The 23,404-nt window shown below is 42.8% G+C and overlaps 2 protein-coding genes across 5 annotated transcripts; both read right to left on the bottom strand.

Moving 5' to 3' along the window:
- Positions 1 to 1,587: 1,587 nt before the first annotated feature.
- fus (FUS RNA binding protein) lies at positions 1,588 to 15,771 on the bottom strand. 4 transcript variants are annotated; one of them, XM_084037829.1, is made up of 16 exons: positions 15,627 to 15,771; positions 14,719 to 14,743; positions 14,102 to 14,113; positions 13,917 to 14,068; positions 13,668 to 13,833; positions 13,323 to 13,546; positions 12,846 to 13,044; positions 9,352 to 9,386; positions 4,663 to 4,704; positions 4,433 to 4,542; positions 4,187 to 4,316; positions 3,930 to 4,001; positions 3,259 to 3,418; positions 3,051 to 3,151; positions 2,593 to 2,767; positions 1,588 to 2,489 (listed from the first exon to the last, which is right to left on the bottom strand). In XM_084037829.1, the coding sequence occupies exons 1-16, from the start codon at positions 15,637 to 15,639 to the stop codon at positions 2,450 to 2,452; spliced, it is 1,656 nt and encodes a 551-aa protein (XP_083893955.1). In that variant the 5' UTR covers positions 15,640 to 15,771; the 3' UTR covers positions 1,588 to 2,449. The 4 variants fall into 4 exon arrangements, with proteins under 4 accessions (XP_083893955.1, XP_083893954.1, XP_083893952.1 ...); XM_084037828.1 differs by having other exon boundaries at positions 1,589 to 2,489; positions 3,903 to 4,001; XM_084037826.1 differs by having other exon boundaries at positions 1,589 to 2,489; positions 3,903 to 4,001; positions 13,917 to 14,113.
- Positions 15,772 to 16,818: 1,047 nt separating this feature from the next.
- On the bottom strand, positions 16,819 to 22,734 carry arl6ip1 (ARL6 interacting reticulophagy regulator 1). Its single transcript, XM_084038038.1, has 6 exons — positions 22,552 to 22,734; positions 21,667 to 21,800; positions 21,058 to 21,177; positions 19,313 to 19,430; positions 18,988 to 19,072; positions 16,819 to 17,929 (listed from the first exon to the last, which is right to left on the bottom strand). Exons 1-6 carry the CDS (start codon positions 22,585 to 22,587, stop codon positions 17,811 to 17,813), a joined length of 612 nt encoding a protein of 203 aa, XP_083894164.1. The 5' UTR covers positions 22,588 to 22,734; the 3' UTR covers positions 16,819 to 17,810.
- Positions 22,735 to 23,404: the final 670 nt, after the last annotated feature.

Here is a 23,404-nt window from a genome sequence, read left to right as displayed (position 1 = left end):
CCCAGGTGTTGTCGGGGAAGGTTGAGGTGGAAGGTGGGCGTGGCCAGAGCAGGGGGAGGTGTGTTAATCCCATCACTTTGACAGTAAAGTTCTACGTTAAGATCAATAATTAAGACATGAACCTGTTTCTCTACAATGACGAGCTGTCAGAAGGAAGAATGTGTTTTTCCAGTGAACACAAACTGGATCTGCTGGTTCAAGACCACAAACATTCAGACGCACTGAGCCCTGACCAGGAAGTCCAAGTCACCGAGCCACTAACACAGGTGGGACTGCAGGTACATGTGTGCAGGAATGCAGAAGTGCCGAGTCATTGTTAACACCAGGAAGTGACTTTGAACCTGATAAACCAGTGGGATGGTTTTTCTGATCAATGACTTTTTAATAACAGATCCAACAGTTTAAAGAGAAGCAGAGCTCGTTATGAAATGAGTGCTTTCCGGTAAACACATTAACGTAACAGGAAGTGTGTTAATCACTGATCATGTGACACATTCAGGAGAACTATATTTTAACATGTTGGATCTCTTAAAGTCTGAGGCGATGTTTTACAGCCAACAGTCTAAAAAAACACAAAGATGCTCAGAATAAATGGAGGAAGGATAGAAGCTGATCAGAAATGATCAAAGGAACGGCTGATTGATTATTCTGTTCACTTCCCAGCCAATGAAAACACACCGAGTCGTTGTTGAGTCACTATGAGAGTGTTGTGAATACGAAGCCCGCCGATTGATCCGGCAAACGGTCGGCTCTCAAACAGGCTTTTCAGGAGGAAGTGATGCCGTTATTTGCATTTTACACAAGCAACACAACAGGGAGGCTTTGTTTCACGTTTATTCCCGATTCATCTCTTATAAATTCATGATTGATCGATCGTTAAATGAGAACATGTTTGAATGTGGGGCTCTCGATGACAGGGTCATGTCTTGTAGAGTGCAATATTACATATATATACAAATAATTCATATTTTTATATGAGTAATGTTTGTTGATGGGCCTGGATATGATTTCATTCATTTCCATTTTATATTTCTGTGGAGCTCAACGTGTTTACGGCCTGTTGATCAACGGATGCTTTAGAGACGTGAGATTTAATATCTAGAATATATTTTTCTTGTCGTTTTTCGGTGATGCAAAGTGAGAGATCAAATAAAACTTAAAAAACATCAGCAGAGAAAGAAAAGGAAACCCTCCTCCAGCAACTTGAATGACGTCACACGGGACCTGTCAACAGGACCGAGTCCTCGCTGGATGGGGTCCCTCCAGGTTCTTACATGCTGCGTGAAAACCAGACTTGTCACTGAGCCGAGAACCGGATCGAGTTCATCGACTGAGCGAGAAGGAAACGCTGCGATTCCTTTAAACCACATTCCCGAGGATGACGAGGACTTAACTCTGACTCACTGCCGTTCTGTGAAGGCTAAGTTAAGCATGAAGCTGGTGGCTTTGTATTCAGATTACTTACAGTCTGTCTGGTCTTTGAACGCCTCTTTGGGTTCTGACCTCTGACCTCCGTCACAAACAACCACGTTTAAAAGCTGCATTAAAACAACAAACACAGATGCATTAGTTTGGTTTTTATTAACACGTTCATTCCAAAACTGGCACAATACAAAACAAACTCATAAATAATAATAATAATAATAATAATAATAATAATAATAATAATAATAATAATAATAAGGACACAAGAACAAAAACACCTGGAGTACGTCTGCAGAGACGACGCCTCGTTTCCAAAAAGGGGGATTTTACTTAAATCTGTTGATTGTCATCATCAGAGCTTCTCTAATGACACACTTCTAAATGACCTGCAGCCGGAGGGTTCATTATGTAACTGGATGCTGGCGTCTAATGAAGCTGTAATTACTTACACAAACATCACTGACCGTAAAAAGCAGAAATTATCCTTTCTACTGTTGCTTCCTGTTGCATTCTCAATACATCAGCTGGATGGATCGGAGATCAGCTGACGTGGTTTATATGGGAGCCATCAGACCGGTTTCTATTCCCCCAGGCTGTTAAACATTAAAGTAACAACCAAGATAAACACACTCAAAGTGCCAGTCATCATCATCATCATCATCATCATCACACTGTAAATCAGCTTCCAGTCTGAAATATCAGCTGCCACTCTGTCTCAATGACACATCAGTGAATGTTTGCACCAATAAAGCAGTTTGTGAGAAATAATGACGTTGACACATTTTCCTTCAGAGGAAGAAGGAATCCTCCCCGTAGCTGGGCTGATGATGTCACACGTGAAGGCTGAGATGTGATGGAGTCTTAACGAGGCCTCGAGCTGAGCGTCAGGACGGACGCCATGAGTCACATGGAGGAGAGTAAACACAGAAGACGGGGAGAGACATGAAAGTAAACAGAGTTATATAAAAAGGTGAGAGGTCAGCTGGGCCCAGTACGGATACTGGTCTCTGTACTGGAGGAGGACTCAGTAGGGACGGCCTCGCCGCTCCTGTCTGTGGTCGCCTCTGGAAAAACAACAACACACCCATTAAATCATGTGTGTGTGTGTGTATAAAATACTCTGAATGTGCTGCATGTCCAAAGCTCCTGAAACCTGAAGAATCTGACCTTGCGTCCATCTTCCCGGGGCTGTATCCTCCACGCTCGCCTCCTCGACCTCCTCTGAAGCCGCCGCGGTCGCCTCCTCTTCCTCCCCTGAAACTGCCTCCACCGCCGCCGCCGCGCTCAAACCCTCCTCGCCGCTCTCCTCCTCCTCCACCTCCTCCACCTCCTCCGAAACCTCCTGACAGCAGAACAAGACTATTTGTAAACTGCCAGGTGTACAGGACAACAACACAATAAAGTGAAAGTGGCTAAAGTGAGTAATCCAATCATTAATATCAGAGAAAGTGCTTTTATTGGGACTACTTTTCTGGTAGAAAGTAGTCCCTGGTAGAAATTAGTCCCAATAAAAGCACTTTACTGCGGTTTTAGGTGATTGAACAGGAATGAAAACATAGTTCTGAATATGATGTTCCATCTCTGCTCCACACTGGAACCAACAGAAGAGAATAAGAGGAGAGCACCTCTCTCCATCGGGGGCATCCCATCGTCAGCATCCTCCGGTTTGGGGGCTTTGCACTGGTTACACTCGTTACGCCACGAGAAGTTCAGGTTTCCACAGTTGCTGAGAGGAAACAAACAAAGATGAACCTAATACTTCTGTCATGCATCGTTGATAGTTCAGCTTCCTGTTTGAGATGAGAAACATGGGATCACTGGATCTGGACTCACGGGTTTGAACACTTCCAGTCTCCGGCTCTCTGCTGTCCTCCTCCTCCTCCTCCTCCTCCTCCTCCTCCTCCACCTCCTCCTCCACCTCCACCACCGCCCCCGTTGCCTCCTGGGAAACCTCCACCTCGACCCCCTCCGAATCCACCGCGGCCCATCGGCCCTGCAGGGAGCAGGAACCCAGACCAGTCAGACCTCCTGATGCTTCTCCAGCAGAGACCAGGTGTTTGTGTTTAAGATGCTTTTTTTAAATCCCTCATTACTTTATTAGCTGTTTAGAGTCAAAAGATTTGTGACTTCTAACTGGTGACGGTTTGCAGATGTAGAAAGGTTACGGTTCAGAAATAAACTATCAATATTTTCAGATATAAAATGTTCTTGAAGGGACTCTCTCATGTGGCGTACAGTCAGATTGGAAATGAGAAATGTGAACTTTGTTATTATTATCTTGACGTGGCTTTAATTTTGAAGTCGGTTGTTACAGAAACGGCTCGTATAAAAGAAGCCCTCAGGACTTTGAGTGCTGGGCTTTGAAGAAACAGCTGTTTCTATCTCATTTGTCTCAAATAAGGACACGAATTGACAAAAAGAATCCTGTCTCTGATGCCGACCGTCTAGAACCGAACTTCAGTTTAAAGACTAGTCACCTCCTCGTCCTCGGCCTCCCCTCATACCTCCTCGGCCACCGAAGTCGGCTCTGCGGGTCGCAAACGACACCTTGATGGGATTTCCATTGAAGTCCTTACCTGTCGGGGGAAGAAGGGCATGCGACGGTCAGGGAGTAAACGTGCTTTAAAATGACAAGATGGATGAAGAACGAGCACAGAATTCAACAAAATGCAAGAAAAACCGGAACCGGTCCGGTCTGGTCCGGTCCGGTCCTGGGCGGGACAGTAGAGACACGAGCTGAAGCTCAGGAGGAACGACTCACCATCAAACCAGTCGATGGCAGCCTTGGCTGAGGGGGGGTCATCGAAGGACACCGTGGCCTCCCCCTTCAGCTTCCCCGACTCTCTGTCTGTGTACAGGTTGATCATGGGCAAGCCCGTCTTCTTGTTGATCTGAGGTTAAAGGTCAAAGGTCACAACACAGTTGCAGAAAGGCATGCAAACAGGAATAAAGCCCTCAATCTCAGGACATCGGCTCCTTTTTCACCGTATATATATACACACGCTACCTTAATGATCCCAATCTGCTTAAAGAAGTCTGCCACTGATTCCACAGTGTAGTCATCTCCCAGGCCTTGGACGAAGATGGTGTTGTTGTCAGAGTTATCCTGGTCCTGCACTGTGGGAGGAGGAGGAGAACAGGAGGAGACGGGAGGAGGAGAACAGGAGGAGACGGGGGATTATAGAGTCAGGTGTTTTTGTGTCAGCAGGACGTCAAATAAAACAATGGAGGACTTACTGAAGCCGGGTCCTCCGTGTCCGTGTCCCGGGTCTCTTGGTCCTTGAGAGGGCAAAAACAACAGAAATGAATTGTGGAAAAGACAACAAAGTGACAAACCACAGACACGCAGTGTGACCTGTCTGATCCCTCCTTGTTGCCGTGACAACTGTACGCTTCTAGCCGCTCTGTGTCTACGTTCTGAGGAAGCCTGTTTAGCAGAAACCCGACGCGCATGTTGACCCTCCTATCATCGTCATCTTGAATCCCACAAATGAGGAAACACGATTGTGCACATGTCATCGGTTTGGTTGTTTGCTGGTGCAGCGAGTCCACCTGCGTGGCGCTGCATTAACATCCAGGCAGGTCGGGCTCCTGGATGGGATGAGGATGCATTTGCCTATAATCACTTCCTTTCCCTCAGACCGGACCGACCCTTGGAACCAGGTCCAACACGGTGCAACACAACCCCCCATGTTTGAGTGTGTGCACGGTGTCCTTCACTCCTTCACCTACTTGAGTGTTCACACAGCTGAACAAAGGGACTCTGAAGTTCGTGTGGAGATTAAGAACACCATGTTTGTCTTTCTGAGACGGATTTCGAAGCGTTTTTGTTATTTCGTGCACACACACACACACTTTACCCGTTCATGAAACCAACTTCTAATGTGGAAGTTTGAACTGAAACACCTTCGTTTGGAAGACAGAATGAAGTCTGTCTTTCCTCCTTTAAAACAAACGTTGCGTTGTGATAAGACGGCGGAGCCAAGCCCTCTTCATCAACACGACTCTGAAACACTTCATGTGTTTAAAGAAATGACTGAAACCAGGAACTGGAGGATTCTTCACGCTAAACTGCCCTCATGGTGGCTGACTAATCAGTTTCCAAAAAAAGCTCCCCTTTTTAACGCCAAGTCACCATGACTAACGTCTTCTACCTATTGAATGATTGATAAAGTCTATATGAAAAACAGCCACACATTTAATAAGCAGTAGAACTATTTAGAGATACAGAAATTGATGAGATCATTCATTTGTATTGACTTTTAAAGGATTATTTAAAACAATTATTTTTCAAATCAAAAATCTGTTTCACTTCAACTGCAATTACAGCTACAGTAAAAATAGTAATAATAATAATTATAATAATTATTATTAGACTTCCCTGTTAACACCTGCTAGTTCACCTGCATCAACCCTGCGGCGTTATAATTAAATAATAAAAGGAAAGCACCCTGAATAGTGTGAAACCCAGTAATCTCTCCGTCTCCACCACAGACAAACACCAGCTTCCCAACAGTGAACCTCGAACACGCACATGTGTGCTTAGCAGCCTTTGGAAGTGGTTTGTACAATAGAGGGAGTCGTGTGATCAAACCTTAATAACCCGCTGCTCTATTGTCCCAAATGCAGAACCACAGATACATGTACTGCCCAGCGTGGACTATATCAGGTTACCGGGGCAACGTTCACAGACTTTGTTTATCGTCTCCCTCTCCCATCTGGCAGCAGAAACCAAACGTCCTACATGTTTTACCGTCGAGGAGGTTTGATGAGAACAGAACTGTTATTGCATCTGTGAACGTGCGACACACAACCTGGCGATACGTCTCGTCTGGTTTCTCATGTTCCCTTCCAACCCTGCAGGTTTCATGACTCGGAGCTCTGAAGCCATCATGTTCTAACACCATCGCTGCTCCAACAGTAACGATACAGTGTAAGAGCGTTAAAAGGAGCCGTTTAACTCCCCCTGCTGGACATTTGTAATCACCCAGTATGTACACACCTGCAGTACCTGAGATTAAAAACCACATAAAAGCTCACCGATGCCCCTTTACCACCAACACGGACCGGAGACAATTATTTTGGACCGTTGCAGCATTTAGACAAAATATAACTTAGTTCAGAACCTTATAAATTGGTTCTGGAACCACAAGGCAGAAGGTTTTTTCTTTTTTTTTTAAATCTAAAGTGCAAACCACATCAGTAGACGTCATATTCTACCGGTAAGAAAGAGGAGGAGTCTCAACTACAGCGTGCAGTGATCTCATTAGTAATCTTGCTGCTACAACGCCCTCCTCAATCATAACCACTGGTGGAAACCTGGGCTGGTCCACGTTACAGAGCACCAGGGGTCCAACAAGCCTGACCAGAACCGGCTCAAGAACCAGAGCCAATTTGGTGGAAAAGGGGGGTCTGAGGGTTCTTACAATGAGGCCTCTGTCATGGAAAACGTTCTGCATTGAACTCTACCTTAGAGGATAGAGCTAACATAAAAGTGTCGTAGTATACTAATCAGTGTAATAGTATACTAATCAGTGCAGTAGTATACTAATCAGTGCAGTAGTATACTAATCAGTGTAATAGTATACTAATCAGTGTAATAGTATACTAATCAGTGTTGTAGTATACTAAGCAGTGCAGTAGTATACTAATCAGTGCAGTAGTATACTAATCAGTGTAATAGTATACTAATCAGTGCAGTAGTATACTAATCAGTGCAGTAGTATACTAATCAGTGTAATAGTATACTAATCAGTGTTGTAGTATACTAAGCAGTGCAGTAGTATACTAATCAGTGTAATAGTATACTAAGCAGTGCAGTAGTATACTAATCAGTGTAATAGTATACTAATCAGTGCAGTAGGATGCTAATCAGTGTCGTAGTATACTAATCAGTGTCGTAGTATACTAATCAGTGTAATAGTATACTAATCAGTGCAGTAGGATACTAATCAGTGTCGTATTATACTAATCAGTGTCGTAGTATACTAATCGGTGTAATAGTATACTAATCAGTGCACTAGTATACTAACCAGTGTAATAGTATACTAATCAGTGCAGTAGGATACTAATCAGTGTAATAGTATACTAATCAGTGCACTAGTATACCAATCAGTGTAATAGTATACTAATGAGTGTTGTAGTATACTACTAAGGGAAGTAGTATACTAATCAGTGTAATAGTATACTAATCAGTGCACTAGTATACTAATCAGTGTTGTAGTATACTAAGCAGTGCAGTAGTATACTAATCAGTGCAGTAGGATACTAATCAGGGTAGTAGTATATTAATCAGTGTCGTAGTATACTAATCAGTGTAATAGTATACTAATCAGTGCAGTAGGATACTAATCAGGGTAGTAGTATATTAATCAGTGTCGTAGTATACTAATCAGTGTAATAGTATACTAATCAGTGCAGTAGGATACTAATCAGTGTAATAGTTTACTAATCAGTGCAGTAGGATACTAATCAGGGTAGTAGTATATTAATCAGTGCAGTAGTATACTAATCAGTGCACTAGTATACTAATCAGTGTAATAGTATACTAATCAGTGCAGTAGTATACCAATCAGTGCACTAGTATACTAATCAGTGCACTAGTATACTAATCAGTGTAATAGTATACTAATCAGTGCAGTAGGATACTAATCAGTGTAATAGTATACTAATCAGTGCACTAGTATACCAATCAGTGTAATAGTATACTAATGAGTGTAATAGTATACTAATCAGTGTTGTAGTATACTAAGCAGTGCAGTAGTATACTAATCAGTGTAATAGTATACTAATCAGTGTTGTAGTATACTAAGCAGTGCAGTAGTATACTAATCAGTGTAATAGTATACTAATCAGTGTTGTAGTATACTAAGCAGTGCAGTAGTATACTAATCAGTGTAATAGTATACTAATCAGTGCAGTAGGATGCTAATCAGTGTCGTAGTATACTAATCACTGCAGTAGGATACTAATCAGTGTCGTAGTATACTAATCAGTGTCGTAGTATACTAATCAGTGCAGTAGGATACTAATCAGTGTTGTATTATACTAATCAGTGTCGTAGTATACTAATCGGTGTAATAGTATACTAATCAGTGCACTAGTATACTAATCAGTGTAATAGTATACTAATCAGTGTAATAGTATACTAATCAGTGCAGTAGGATACTAATCAGTGTAATAGTATACTAATCAGTGCACTAGTATACCAATCAGTGTAATAGTATACTAATGAGTGTTGTAGTATACTACTAAGGGAAGTAGTATACTAATCAGTGTAATAGTATACTAATCAATGTTGTAGTATACTAAGCAGTGCAGTAGTATACTAATCAGTGTAATAGTATACTAATCAGTGCAGTAGTATACTAAGCAGTGCAGTAGTATACTAATCAGTGTAATAGTATACTAATCAGTGCAGTAGGACACTAATCAGTGTCGTAGTATACTAATCAGTGTCGTAGTATACTAATCAGTGTCGTAGTATACTAATCATTGCAGTAGTATACTAATCAGGGTAGTAGTATACTAATCAGTGTAATAGTATACTAATCAGTGTCGTAGTATACTAATCAGTGTCGTAGTATACTAATCGGTGTAATAGTATACTAATCATTGCAGTAGGATACTAATCAGGGTAGTAGTATATTAATCAGTGTTGTAGTATACTAATCAGTGTAATATTATACTAATCAGTGCAGTAGTATACTAATCAGTGTAATAGTATACTAATCAGTGTCGTAGTATACTACTAAGGGTAGTAGTATACTAATAAAGGTAGTAGTATAAATGTTCCATCTCCAAGTACTTAGATTACTTGATAACGCCCACACCCTCATGCTCTCGGGGCACTGAACCTCCTTTTAGCTTCGACTCCTCAAACTCAACAAACCTATTTTTTAACTCAAGAGTTTTTTTGTCACTTACCACCAAACTTACTGAATCCTCCACGATCGCCCATTCTGATGAGGAGGAGGAGGAGAGAAACGACACACATTGAAGGCTGGAACCGATTTTCTCTCGAGGGGTTGTGGTTTACCTTCCCTCTCAGAGTCTCTCACTGAAACCCACCCCTCTTCAGCTGGTCGTACTGGACCCTTACTTAATCTCGTTGAGGGTCTCTCGAGTACCTCGAGGACAATAGGCCACTTTAAAGACCTTGTCGTCAGATGTTCACAAGTCTGGAAGTGACTTGCTGCACCCTTCTTTTATTTCATCACTTGGTTTTATGTGAACTAATCAACCCAAACATCACACCTCTTATCCCTGGATGGGGTTTTAGGTCTCAGACAACCTTTACTCCTCTCGTGTTCTTGTGATCTCCCCAAGGATTAGTATTTTCAATCACTCTACTCCAACTTCAAGAAGACTATTAACTGTCTGTGGACTTCCCCCCTTTTTTTTTTTTTTTTTACAATTTCCCAAATGATGGCTTAAGAGCAGAAAGCCAGCCTGGAGAGAAGGTAAAGCCTAGGAGAAGATTCAAAGATTGATTAAAGCAGAGCATGACACAGCTGGTTGGGAGGGTGGTGCTAACAGGTGAGGGAGGCAGGTGATGGTGATGTTAAGTGTTTGGGCAGAGTGAAGGCCACAGTTTACGTCCCGTTTCTGTCAAGCTCCTGATGACTAAAAGACACGTGTGAGGACGCCATATTGGCTTCAGGGTGTAGAGGCCTGCTGGCTGACTTTTACAGGTGCAACGTGTAAGATGTGGCAGAAACGAGAAAACAAAAAAAACTCAAACTAGTGGTACGCTAACTAAAGGTCCATCTCCCGGAGCAGCAGAACACTCTTCCTCATGGAGGGGAGGACGAAACTAAAATATGAGTCGTTTTCTCATTTCTGCCAATCGTGCCCATTCCTGCTGAGCCGTTAGTTGGTAGTTGTCTTTTGCTTTGTGTGTAACTGATGACTGTACATTTAGAATGCATGGACCCAGTAGTAGGGCAAGTAGTGGAGGTGAAATGCTGCCCCCTATCTGTTTGAAGCACATGTTCAGATCTTACACGCTGCACCTTTAGAGGGTAGAATAAAACATCTAAAATACCAAATGACTCGTGGTTGTGTTTTGGGTCAAATGTGTCTTTCTTGAGTTAAACCTTTAGTTTACACTTTAACACTTAGTAGTTGGTGTGTTTTACGAACAGCACAGACACGTCATTATACAGAGATGGAGGTGTGGATAACGGAGGTGTGGTAGGACACTGCTCCTCCATCCTCACATCTGGAACCGAGATCACTCAAACGCCATTTTAACAACTGCTTTAGTTGAACAACGCGGCAGGAAACGAGCCGGTTAGCGCTCAGTGTCATCTGGCTACTTTAAGGACACCGTGATGAAGTGATGGGGGGATTAACATCCAGATAGTTTAATGTTGGGGAAGGAGCTTCAAGTATAGTCTGTGATGAGTGAGAGGACATACAATGAAATGGCAAAACTAACTTGTCTATGAGTCCATCACCAACATTATGAGGTCACAAAGGAGGTCATGACATACTGTGCAACCTCTAGAACAAAGACATCAACTTACCATAACATTTTCAGCATCACAGCTTCCCTATGCATCTGTGTCACTTGTCTCTGTTCTGCCCTGTATACTTTAATGGGTTTATTTGCATCCCAGCTGTAATTTATATTCATATAACCATTATTAACTCTCTTTAGTTGCATAGAAACTGCAGTTTGACGAGTCTGTTGCTTCTTCTTCATGTCTGAGCTACAAACAGACACAACAAACAACCTCGAAGCTACACGTAAAGTTTGGTGTTTAACAGAAAAAGAGCAGCTTTTAAAGGATAAATTCAGTGTAGTTCTGTTGTTGTTTAGAAGCGGACTGAATTACCAGAAACCTCTCAACTAAGTGTTTTTTCTCTGGATGACCCCGCTGGCTGTGGAGAGTCTGCACAGTCTGAGACCACTAATGAGATAAAGGTTTTATAGCTGGAGAGGCAACAGCAGCACCGTGCAGCCAAATCACCATGGAAACCCTTGGTTTACATGTTGCAGTGCAGTTTAGATAAGGGTTTGTTTGATGGTGATGAGATACTGATCGGGTTGATCAGATGTCTGCTATTTAAAGCTTGATATTTGTGCTGTTGGCATTTAAAAAGGTCTGTTTTTAGGGTGAATTTGAACTTTTCCTTGATTCTTTCCCACGTTTCTGTTGTACCTAAAGAATCAAGCAGTTCCTCTAGGGACCAGCGGTGACTGACACGTCATGTTTCATCACAAATCTACCATGTTAGATTTCCAACAGAAGGAGAAGCTAAATCTGACGGAGTCATTTATCCTGGTTCAGGTTGCAGCACTTTGATTCAAGGATCGTTAACGTTTGGTTTGAGTCCGTGTTCACTGAAACTTAACAGAAGAACAGAACGTTTTCTGAGCAGGATTCAGCCACGACGACCTTAAATCCAAACCCCTGTATGACATGATGTCAATCCAGTTTACAAGCTCAACTCACCTCCATGTTTTGAACACTTACAGTTTCATTGTGTGAGTTCTGGGCATTTATCATATCAGGATGATATGAATGTATTGTCTTATTTTACACTAATGGTGAACGTTTATGTGATTAAATGCATAAGAAGGGAGCACAGTTCATTGCATGAAACATTGGATTATTTTCATTTCACCGTATATATATTATATCAGAAATAGTTATATTGATTCCCAGCACATCATCTGGGCAATGGGTTTGTGTCAGGTGGATGCATCGATGCCACACCACCAAAACTGAGTCCTGTTTTGAGTTTTTAAAAATAGATATTCATTGGATCAGGTTCTGGGAACATGAACTCTCTGCTTCTCTACTGCTGTGTGCCTGAGTGCAGCAACCACTGATTTAGTCATTAGCGGAGTGAAAACAACAAAGAAGCAGCCTGTTGATTATGCATTCACCAGCTGAATCATGACACAGTAGCAGCATTTTATAATATATTATTGTATTGTATTATTTGGAACGGATCAGGACTGATTAGGTGTTATTGCCCAGATTTGCAGCACAGTTTATCTCGGGGACGTGCTGCAAAAACACAGGTGAACTTTAACATGTGTGTGTTAGGCTAAGAAAGGTGCACGTAAAAAAACCAAGATCTGTGCAGTCGTCACTACAGACAGATAAGGGAGCGACTGCTTCGTGGTCATTTGAGGATCCCTGAGACTCTTTTTTTCCTCCAAAGCAGGTGGGAGGGGACACAGCAGCATGCACCTCTCAGCTGCTTTAGCATGTAGCTACAGATGTGGAACAGCTCTCTCTCTCCCGTTTCATTTCCCTACACACGGTTCCACATGTAACTGCATGTGAGGAAACCTTTACATGCACCACTGGGCTCAGATTCAGTGTGCTTCCGTTAGTCCAGGAGACTTTCTCAGACAGAACTGACAACACAGGACACTGGACGTTTTTTAGATCACTCACCCCATGCTTCCTCTTCCCCTCGGTCCACCTCGGCCACCTCGGTCAAAGCCGCGGTCAAATCCACCACCACCACCACCGCGACCTCCAAATCCGCCGCCGCGTCCCCTGCCACCGCGGCCATCCTGACCTCCGTAGCCTCCGTCGGGACCACCGTACCCTCCACCTCCTCCACTCATCGGTGGGCTTTCATCTCCGTATCCTGAGAGAGTCGAGACGATCAGACCTCAACAGATTCACAGTCTGAATGCTAATACTGTGTTATTGAAACTGTAAATAGCATCGTCTATTACATATATATGTATCCAAGTCACACGAACTGTGTGTCTATGGAATGGAATTTGAGATAATGATTGAAAAAGAAATGAAACTCGTTTTTCCAGGACCTCACTGTGAGGTCTGAGGATTATCACTAACTATGTCAAATACAACTTTGTCCATGTTTTCATTTCAGCTGAAAAATAAAAAATAAAATCTCACCTCCACTTTGACCATACTGGCTCTGCTGGCTGTAGCTCTGTGGAGGAGGGGAGTTGTAGCTGGGAGGCTGGTTGTAATTACTGCCTCCGTGTTGGGACGGATGTTGGTGGCCCCCGCTGCCCCCATAGCCACCAGTCTGACCTCCACTGCTGCTGTAGCCACCTGCACTCTGTCCACCGCCTGGTGGCTGGTTGTAGCTGGAAGCCTGCGAGTTGCCTTCGTAGCTGTAGAAGGTTGGGAAAAGAGAAGCATTGAAAACACCAACGCTTTCTGGAAGAGAAATATAAACCGGTGCTTTCCAAACATTTCTTCAAGAAAACTTGGTAAAGCTGAAGGCGTTTTTACCCTGAGGAGGATAAAGAAGGAGGCTGCTGCTGGTTGTACCCAGAGAAGGAGGACTGCTGGCTGTAGCTCATGTTGGAGGGCTGGTTGCTGTTGTTATAGCCTCCAGGGCTATAGGACTGATTATAGCCACCACCACCACCCTGGTTAGAGGGTGGAGAACCGTATCCTACAGGGAGAAGAACGGAGTGAAAGTTGATGTGCGACTAGAAAGGGTGTAGTATGGACAGAGACAACTGAGTCTTCCTCTACCTGACTGGGATTGACCATAGCTGCTGTATCCTCCCTGGCTGGAGGAGCCCGGGCTGCTGTCAGAGCTCTGGTTGTAGCCTCCGTAGCCCTGCTGGCTGTAGCTCTGGCCAGAAGACTGACTGTAGCCCTGGTTAGAACCACCACCACCACCACCACCACCACCACCACCACCACCACCACCACCATAGGATCCATAGCTGCCACAGGTTCACAAAGAAAATGCTCACACACCAAACACAAATATATCACTTCACCCCAAAAGCAAAAATACATATGATCCTCTGAACCTAGAGGGGAGATTGTTTTGGTGTGAGTTGCCTCGTGTTGGGGATGTCTGCTGTATAATGGGACTAGATGGCGAAAGCTCCAAAATTACATTCATAAAAAAACGTTTCAACTGTATTTTTTTAAAGCTTTGAGCCCCACAAGCTGAGTGTAATCTAGTCACATTGTACAGGAGAGACTCATGCTTTTAATTGTGGGCTGAAGTGTCTCTTTCAAAAAAATGTGAGGAATTGATAGTAAGCACTATCCCATAACTTCCCAATAATATACAGATTTCATAAAATAATATGTAAATTTCATGGTTTCTCATACTTTCCTTGCATTAACCCAAGGTTAATTAATTAAGGACCTGACTGTTCCCAAAAATAATAAATAATATACATTTATATTCTAGAGAATTGAATAGTATGAGAATTATTATTATTTTCAAAAACGAAATTCCTATAAATAATATACTTCCTGTCCTGACTCCACAGTTAATACACTCTAGTTTATGAATGAGTATTACATCACTTACCCCTGGCCAGATGTTTGGGAATAATCTATGGAATAAACAAAATTGAGTGTTCAAAACAGAGATGTTTAACAGTAAAGTGAAACACAAAATATACACATTAATGCAGCATTAATATAAATACAAGAAATACCAGATATAACTGGGAACATTTTACTGTCCAATCAATCATTTCACTTTAACTACTTTGAATACATTAAGCTATTTAGCTACTTCAGGTATTGAATGCAGGGCTTTTTCTTGTAGTGGAGTATTTTGAGTGTAGTATTAGTAACGTTACTTTAACTTACATTTGACTGTAAATGGCGTGAGCATCACCTAAACCAAACAAGTGTTAACCCCGCAGTCTGTGCTCCGAGAGGCGGGGCTGCTGTCTGAAACTGGGTCAGTAGCACAGGGGACCTAGCAACACAGCCGCTAAGCTAACATGCTATTCAGTTAGCATTTAGCTTAAAAGGCTGGTAGCGGTAGCTAGCTAGGTTAGCACAGGCGACCTAGCAACACAGCCGTTAAGCTAAATGCTATTCAGTTAGCATTTACCCCAACGGCTGGGAGCGGTAGCTAGCTATGTCAACACAAGCTAAATGCTAACTGACTATACCGGTAGCTTAGATAGGTTAGCACATGAGACCTAGCAACACATTCGTGGAGCTAAAATGCTAACGGAATACACCGGTAGGTAGCTACGCTATGTTAGCTTTATTTAGCTACGCTGTGACGTCCTTCTATATTCTAACGGAGTAATATGTAAATAAAAACGCCTTCAAGCAGGTAACGGTTATTTTTAACCCAGATTATGATTGACAGCGAGCCGATAACCAACACGGACCAGCCGACTAACATCTCCTCGTCTCACCGTCACATCTTAACCCGCAAAAACATCGATATCGACATTCAGGCGCTTTTCTTACCGTTAGACGCCATTTCGACGAACGGGAAACAGCCTTTGACCTTCAAGTAAAAGCCCAATCTACGAGTATTGTTGACTGAACCGAGGAAGAGGAGGACAGAGATAAAGATGGATGGATGCAAACACCACCGGTGTTCCTTTCACAGTCCTGCAGTTCTCCCTGTGGCCACAGGGAGGCGCGCAGACGCGCTGTGTGTCTTCTTACCAGCCAATTCATTAATAACAGATATAATATAATTTATAGTACATTATAATTTATTTTTAAGATGACTATGAGGGGAGAAGAAGCACCAGGAGAAAAGTTGAACTAAATCTATGTACAAACAAAAACAAGCACTGCAGGCATGAAACTGCTAAGCATGTCCTTCATCTCATACGTCTCTCGTACTGAAATAGTTTGGGGACTTATCTTATTTATGGAGTAACTTGACTTTTTACTGAAGTTGGACTATAAATATTTTTCTGCATTTTTAAACGATATTTTCTCATTTACATTACGTTTTGTAGATGGAAAATATGTAAAATCAAAAAGTTAAATCCCAAAAATATTTTAGAATCTAAAAACTCATGAATTCAGCACAGGTTGATCATCCTCACACATTTCTAAACATTTTGTTTTTTCCTCATCTTGGACAAGCAAATGAAATGCCAATAAAATAATTTAAGAAGTCATTGGTGCACAAAAATGCATCAACATCCAGGATCTCTGCCCTGGAAGGTGTTTGGTCCACAGAGAGATGCGACGTTCAAATATTCCTCCATGTTCTGCCCCTTTTTATCACATTTGAAACCCTAAATAACGGATGTTTTGACCACTCGAGCAAGTGAGAAACAATTACGTCACCTTGTGAAAGCTGTCAGGATGCATGTGCCGAGGCTGACGCACCGCAACATGATCAGTGTTAAAGTAATCAGGTGGACACCAACACAAAGTCTTTGTCTCAAACGGACTCCTCGGCCGTCTCTTCAGCTGCTACATGCCAGGTAAGATTTCCAGACAAAAACACATAACATCTAGAGTAGCCTGAAATATACAGAGCACATTCCTTCTCCCCGACTATTTCAATAACCCAACTTTTCCCTCCAAGACTCTCCGGGAAGAAAGAAAGAAAAAAAAAAAAATCATACCTGCATTAAAAAGCTGTGAAAACAACATAAAACCAGGAAATTACCTAAAAAAAGGCCAATGAAAATTCATTTAAATCAAACTTTATTCATTTTCTCAAATAACTCCAATAAAGACAAATAATGAAATGAGTTGAAAGACAGCAAACAAAACCAGAAAGGACAACAATGGAGGAGGAAAGAACACGGATAAATAACAGAGGAGGTGGAGGAGGAGGACTGACGGGACAGAGTGAAGGATTTACATGTAGGTCTATTTACACAGAGACACCCCAGACCACTAACACACGGTGGGGCTTTATAGAAGAGCTAATAGACCAGAGTCCAGCTAGCAGCAGTACAGCAGTAGGCTTACATCTAGAAACCGTTAAACCCCTGACGAGCTCAACTTTAAATCCAGTTTTGTTTTCAGCATTATTATTTCTTTTTTTTAAATACAACCAAAGCAGAATAAGCAAAGAAGGTAAAATTTACATGACCTGTCCTTGTGTGACAAAAGCTGTTCTGGGAGAAAAATAAAATAAAAAAATGGCGGAATCTATGAGGGTTAAAATGATACAGTAATGCTACAAAAACTGCTCAGTAGTCACGTTGTCTAAGTAGAGGGAATGGCTTAAAAGCATTACTGACATCTTAAATTGAAGCACACTTCTTAAACTAAGAAACAGAAGGGAGATTTCAGCTGTGTGTCCCTGGTGGGGAGCGTGTGTGTGAGAGTGTGTGTGTTGTTGAGCATTTAAGTGCTGCATATAAACATGTGACAATCAGATAACCTTCATGTGGTGGCTGCATGCATGGCAGATAAATACAAAAAGAAAAAAAGTGGGTGATGAGGTTCAAATACAGAAAAAAAAAACAGAAAAAAAAAAACAGTGGAGAGAAATTAAACTTATCCAATGTGTGAACAAAAAAAAAAAGTGTGTCCTGCTCTGCAGCAGAGACGGAGGAAGCAGGAGGCTTCTTTTTAAACGCTCCTCTTCCTTCTCTTCAAACAACTTGCGTCCACCTTCCGTTTCCTGTTGTGGTTCATCTTTTCAGAGAATCCCCTCCACACTTCTGTCTACTCGTTCTTCTTCTCCTTCTGTTTGAGCAGTTTGTTGATCTCCCTCTTGGCCATGGACGCGTACTTTGTGATGACGCCATGCTGGTTCAAGCCAGGCAGCAGCAGCAGGAAGCTCACTGCAGAAGAAGAAATCAAGTTCCGTTTTTTTTAAATCCTATGGTCTGATCACGCGGCTGTTATTTAAAAAAAGATGCATTTAAAACCAAAGATTACACTCAATAAACAGGTACATTTTACTGTATTTATAGGATTAGTTTGATAAGTTTAACATAGTGCAGAAGGTCTCTATACGACTTTGAAGAACAGTAAACTGATCTGTGATCGGTTCCTTGAATACAGAACATCTTTTTAATACAGAAGGTATTGATAGGATTGTGCGATTCCTAGAAACATGAGAGCATCTGCATCAAGAGCAACTTTATGAGATTAAAATAAAGAAATCTTTGTTGTCGTTTCAAAGTCATGCGCCCTCTGAAGGGTTTCCCCCCAAACATGTCTCAGCTTCTCTGACTGATGATTGGCTCTCACAGATGGCAGAGCTGCCGTTTCAGCCTCAGGGCTCCAGATATTGATCCACATTACCGCTGCCCTTCAGTACCAGGAAGTCTGGGAACGATGGTCTCATGTGACACTTTCTACAGCAGAGATGCTGCAGATGTTTGAGTCCAGAGTTACTACATACGTGCAGAACAACTTTAAATGCATTAAAACCACCGTCACACCCAGAACATGTGATGCCCCGGAGGGACGTTTGCAACTGCAGACAGAGACAACAACAACTTCCTGCTTCAGATCTGTAACGCAGCGTAGCAGCCAAACCTGAAGGCTGAACCTTCAGTCGATGAGACGAGGGTCAAAAAGCATTTACTGACTTTGGGTGATCAAAGCTTCATTTTCAAGATAAGCCTGGCATACGTTTTGGATTTTCATTTCTCATTATTTTAGTAATATATGGACTTCAAAGACTAGATTATAAACCTTTACTGCACAAACACCTCAATCGCTGAACTGTCAAAGACCAATACATCTGCTTTTAAATGGGCCATGTGCAGTGAGCTCGTTGCCATTCCAGCCTATATATTTGTACTGATGCCAATCCAGAAAACGAGATGACAGACACAGGAGGACGGTGAAAAAACCCCCCTATAATTAGTGAATGTGGTGGTTTACTCACCGATCAGGTAGGTGAGGAACAGGTTGTGCACCTGCTGTCCGATCCAGGCCACTGCCAGCAGGCTGCTGATCACTGAGGCAAAGTACTGTGGACAGCAGAGGTCACGTTACATGAACACGCAGAAGCTACTGCAGCCTGTAACCCAGTTTGAAGTCTGCTAAGTGGAGCAGCAAAGCCAAATCAGCTGAGGATATTTTTATCTGGAGCACAGAGAAATCTCACCATTGTAACAAATGGACAGGAAAGCTCCATTTAGTGCGGTTCATGCAGCCCTGCAGACGGCTCTCAGGTTCTTTATATGTGTGGGTTTTATACTCTCATTTACCATTTTGGGCTTTTCCTCCTTGAGGGCGCAGAGACGCTTCCACCAGCCCACCACCCGACGCTGGGTCTTCACCAGGTTACCACAGATCTCGTGGAAACGCTGCTGCTGCTCGGTGGTCCTGTTCACGAGGACACGGACACGATTAATAACACAAAACCAACAGCATCCTGGAAGAGTTTATTCACTTAGAGCAGACCGATATTCACCAGCAACGCATCTTAATCTGCTCATCAAGAGGAAACCGACACAGTCAGTGTGGTTTGTCACACCAAGGCAGCTAACATCACACGTTAACAGCTTTTAAGTTTAAATGTTGCTGCATGAACTTGATTAACATGTTCAAATGAGGAAAATGCATCTTAGGTCAATGGTTCTTCATGAGTAACTTCCCTTAGAACAGAAACTACTAAGACTTCTCATTTAGTTATCTTTCCAAACTCCATTGAACAAAACTATTGTTGTCTACTTGGAGTTATCAAATAAGTCTCTGGATTTGACTCGAGACAAAGGCGTGTTTGAAGCCCTATGATGGGGCAGAAAACCTCCTGTGTGTGTGTGTGTGAGATGAAAGACTACAGGGATTCTACACTGGTGAGGGCGAGAGAAGAGTTTGAATGGAGGAGCTGGGGAAGGTGGCCTTCATTTTCTGCTTAGCCACCGTCCCCTATTTCTGTCCTTGTTGTCAGGGAGCCAAACAGAGCCGCAACCAGACTGTGATGGCCCCGTTAGAGCAGCTCTCACAGACAAACGCTTACTATCTGTCCGACTCGTGAACCTGCAGGCTCAGCGGCAGCCCGAGTTACACGGCATGTTCCCCAAGAAGCTCCATCAGACGCACAGATCAATAGCTTCTCTTTTCCAGCCTATATCTAGAAATACAACGCTGCCTTTCAGACCCTGACTCGTGAGTTTTTAGCACCACCCCAAAGTTAATCGACTTCATAACTAAGCCCCGACAAAACGCTGGTGCTTTAACCACTGAATGCAAGCATGTAGAACAGCCTGAAAACTCTCCACTCATTAACAATGCATCTTAAACCAGCACTAGTCCGACTCCACACGTCTGCTGCCTCGGCCTGAGGAATGTGCAGCAGTGCAGAAGGGTCCAGGACAGGTCATGCTCTGCTGATGCAGGGTTATATATCCAGACCGAAGGCATCCGATGGAGGACGGACATCCAGCACTCGGTGCCAACTGCAGGCTGTTACTCTATCCTGTCCCCAGTGTCTGGTTCTCAAGCCGGGTGAAGGGACATCCAGTGTAATGTCACGGCTCCATAATTTGGTTAGACAGCCGATAGGACAGGTTTCAGGTGACAACATCACATATAGCCCCGGCATAGGCATAGCATTAGGTACGACTGAAGATTACACCCCTTCCCCCTCAGAATGAAGATGGTCTTTGGCTCAGGTCGGCCCAGGAACACAGAAAAGTGATTTGGTTTCAATTAAATACCATCAATAGTGTTGGCTTCGGCCCCCGGCTACCAACAAGACCGCAAACCAAGTCTTCAGTTTCATCAGCACATTTGCAGACATACGTAACCTTTCCCTCTACATGCCCTCTTGAGTTTGTTCTTGTCTCTTTTAATAGTGAAACACAGAACATTTCACTCCTTAACCAGCTCATGGGGCAGAAATTCATGAGGAAAATTAACTTGACAGCCTAAATAATTGTTTTATAGTTAGGGAATAAACATGATTCTGATGTGTAATTGAATACTCATTTCATTGTTTCATCCTCACCACTTATTAGCGCCGAAGACTCTCGGTGCGAGCATGGGCACCAGGTAGTCCGCTAGGCAGAGCAGCATGACTGCACAGGAGAGACCAGTCAGCACTGACGGGTCCAGGTAGTAAATCAGCCTGGGGGGGGAATTAAGAAGCATGTTATTCACGTTCCCTTCTTACAATGGTTTCAATGTTGTGGCTTGTTGGGATTAAGAGATTCCTTCACATGCATGCTGGAGCTTTACTTATGAAAAACATCTGCAAAAAGAATACAAAAGGCGAGGAGGAGGAGGAGGAAGAGGGTGAGGGTGGTAACACAAAAAAAGAACGTACTATTCGCAAAAAGACACTCGGTACCCTAGCAAACACTTCCTCAGTGTGCTAATCCGAGTTATTCAGCGATAATGCTATTTCATATTTTTCAAAATTCTAATCTGGTGTAATCTACATTGTTCCTTCTTCTGGCTTTCAGTTTCAAAATCATGGGAATGTCGATACTTCTCGTTACTGGGGAGGAAATGTGTGCAATCCAACCATGCACCCGTCTGTGTGTGTGTGTGTGTGTGTGTGTGTGTGTGTGTGTGTGAGCCTGCGATGCAGCATAAAAGGTAGAAATGGGCTCACATGAAGACCAGGGTGGTGGCAGCCATCAGGGCTCCAGGGAACCACGGCTTCTCCCAGCGCAGGACGCGGTCCCCGGCCAGGATCACCTCACCCCAGCCCTGCAGCTGCTCCTCCAGCTGGGCCGTTTCCTGAGCCTGAACGCAACATCATCACACAATTACAGAAACTACGGCCACATTTACTCACAAATCGTCCACATTATCAGCAACGATTTCAAGGACTTTAACAAAATATCCCTCTTTAATATCGACTCTGTGTAGTTAAAGCAGGATATTGTATTCCTTTGTGTTCGGACCTGTGTGGGATCGTCAGTGGTAATGGGAACTGGTTTGTGACTGTAATGTAAAGTAGTCCCATATGAAGGGTGTGTGTGTGGCCGTCGGCGGTGATAACGACATTTCCTACAACCGATATGACTGTGCAGTTTGACTCAATGCAAGAAAAAAAAGGGGGAACGGTGGACGTTTCACACATTTCATCTAAAAAACGTCGTCGTGGTAAAAACGTCACAACTCGATGTCAGGCTTTTTAAAATGAGTGGTAACGTTAGCGAGAACCACAAGCAGGAACGAAGCTCACTGGCGTATTAAAACTAACGTGAACATAGCTAGCTGGACGGCTAACTAGCTGACGTGAGCCGCGGCCTGGCGGCGGCGCTTTGACGGCTCCGATAAGCTCAACTTGCGGTTGAATTACGGTACAAAGTCCACCATGTTTTAAGAAATCTGCCAAAAATAAATACAAATATAAAAAGGTGCCATGCTTTGTTGCGTGAACGAACACACAGATTAGCGGTTAATGCTAGCGCTAATGTCACAAACGCCACCATCGCCCCCTTTTTTTTTTTTTTTTTTTAATCCGCCGGTGAAGACAATTAATACTCACCAGCATATTTGCGCTTTTGTTGTCGCCTTCAGCCATCGTTACTGTTCGATCAATCGTCGGTTAGGCTTATGTCGTACACGTCGTTGTGTGTTTAAACAGGGAAACGGCCCCGCAGAGCAGAGCAGCGCACGCGCACAGAGACACACACACACGGGCGCCTCCTGAACTGACTCTAGCGTCACTAACGGTCGAGGAGTCTGGCAGGATGTATTTATGACAAAAATTTGCGTCAAAATCAGCGAGTGGCATTCTGGGAAATGTAGTTTTTTGTATTAGTTTGGTGTTTATTCAATACTCTATGCATAAATTGACAGTATCCATGAATAAACAAAATAATAATTTTGTATATTATTAATAATGAATAATTCCCACCCATTTCTTGCTTTACAGTCTCAATTTCCGTGTGTTTGGGTAGAGCCTGAAAGCCTTATTTTTACCCCCATGCAATAATAAATAATCATAACAATAGATTGTATTTGTAGTGTACTTTTCATTCAGTGAATCTCTGAGTACTAACATTAAAATACATCAATAAAAAGAAATAAGTAATGACATACGCTGCATTCAAAATCCAATACTTTTTACTTTCAGTACATAACTACTGTAGTACATGTACTTTGCATGCAACAGTATACGTGTACTAACACTTGGTCATAATGCAATGTCATAACATTGCACCTTGAACTTTGACCCTCTTGCTCATCTATCTGTTGATCAAACGTTTGTGTGTCAGAATAGCCAGAAAATCAGGCTGGTTTGTATAATGCAAAAATGGTACCGTGATGCAATCAGACATCCTGATATTTTTGGGATAATGCATTTGACATACTATGTATTGGGAAGTACAAAAAAT

The sequence above is a fragment of the Eutrigla gurnardus genome (genome assembly GCF_963514095.1).
Source record: "Eutrigla gurnardus genome assembly, chromosome: 20".
NCBI lineage: Eukaryota > Metazoa > Chordata > Actinopteri > Perciformes > Triglidae > Eutrigla > Eutrigla gurnardus.
This window is presented reverse-complemented; position numbering and strand designations above follow the sequence as displayed.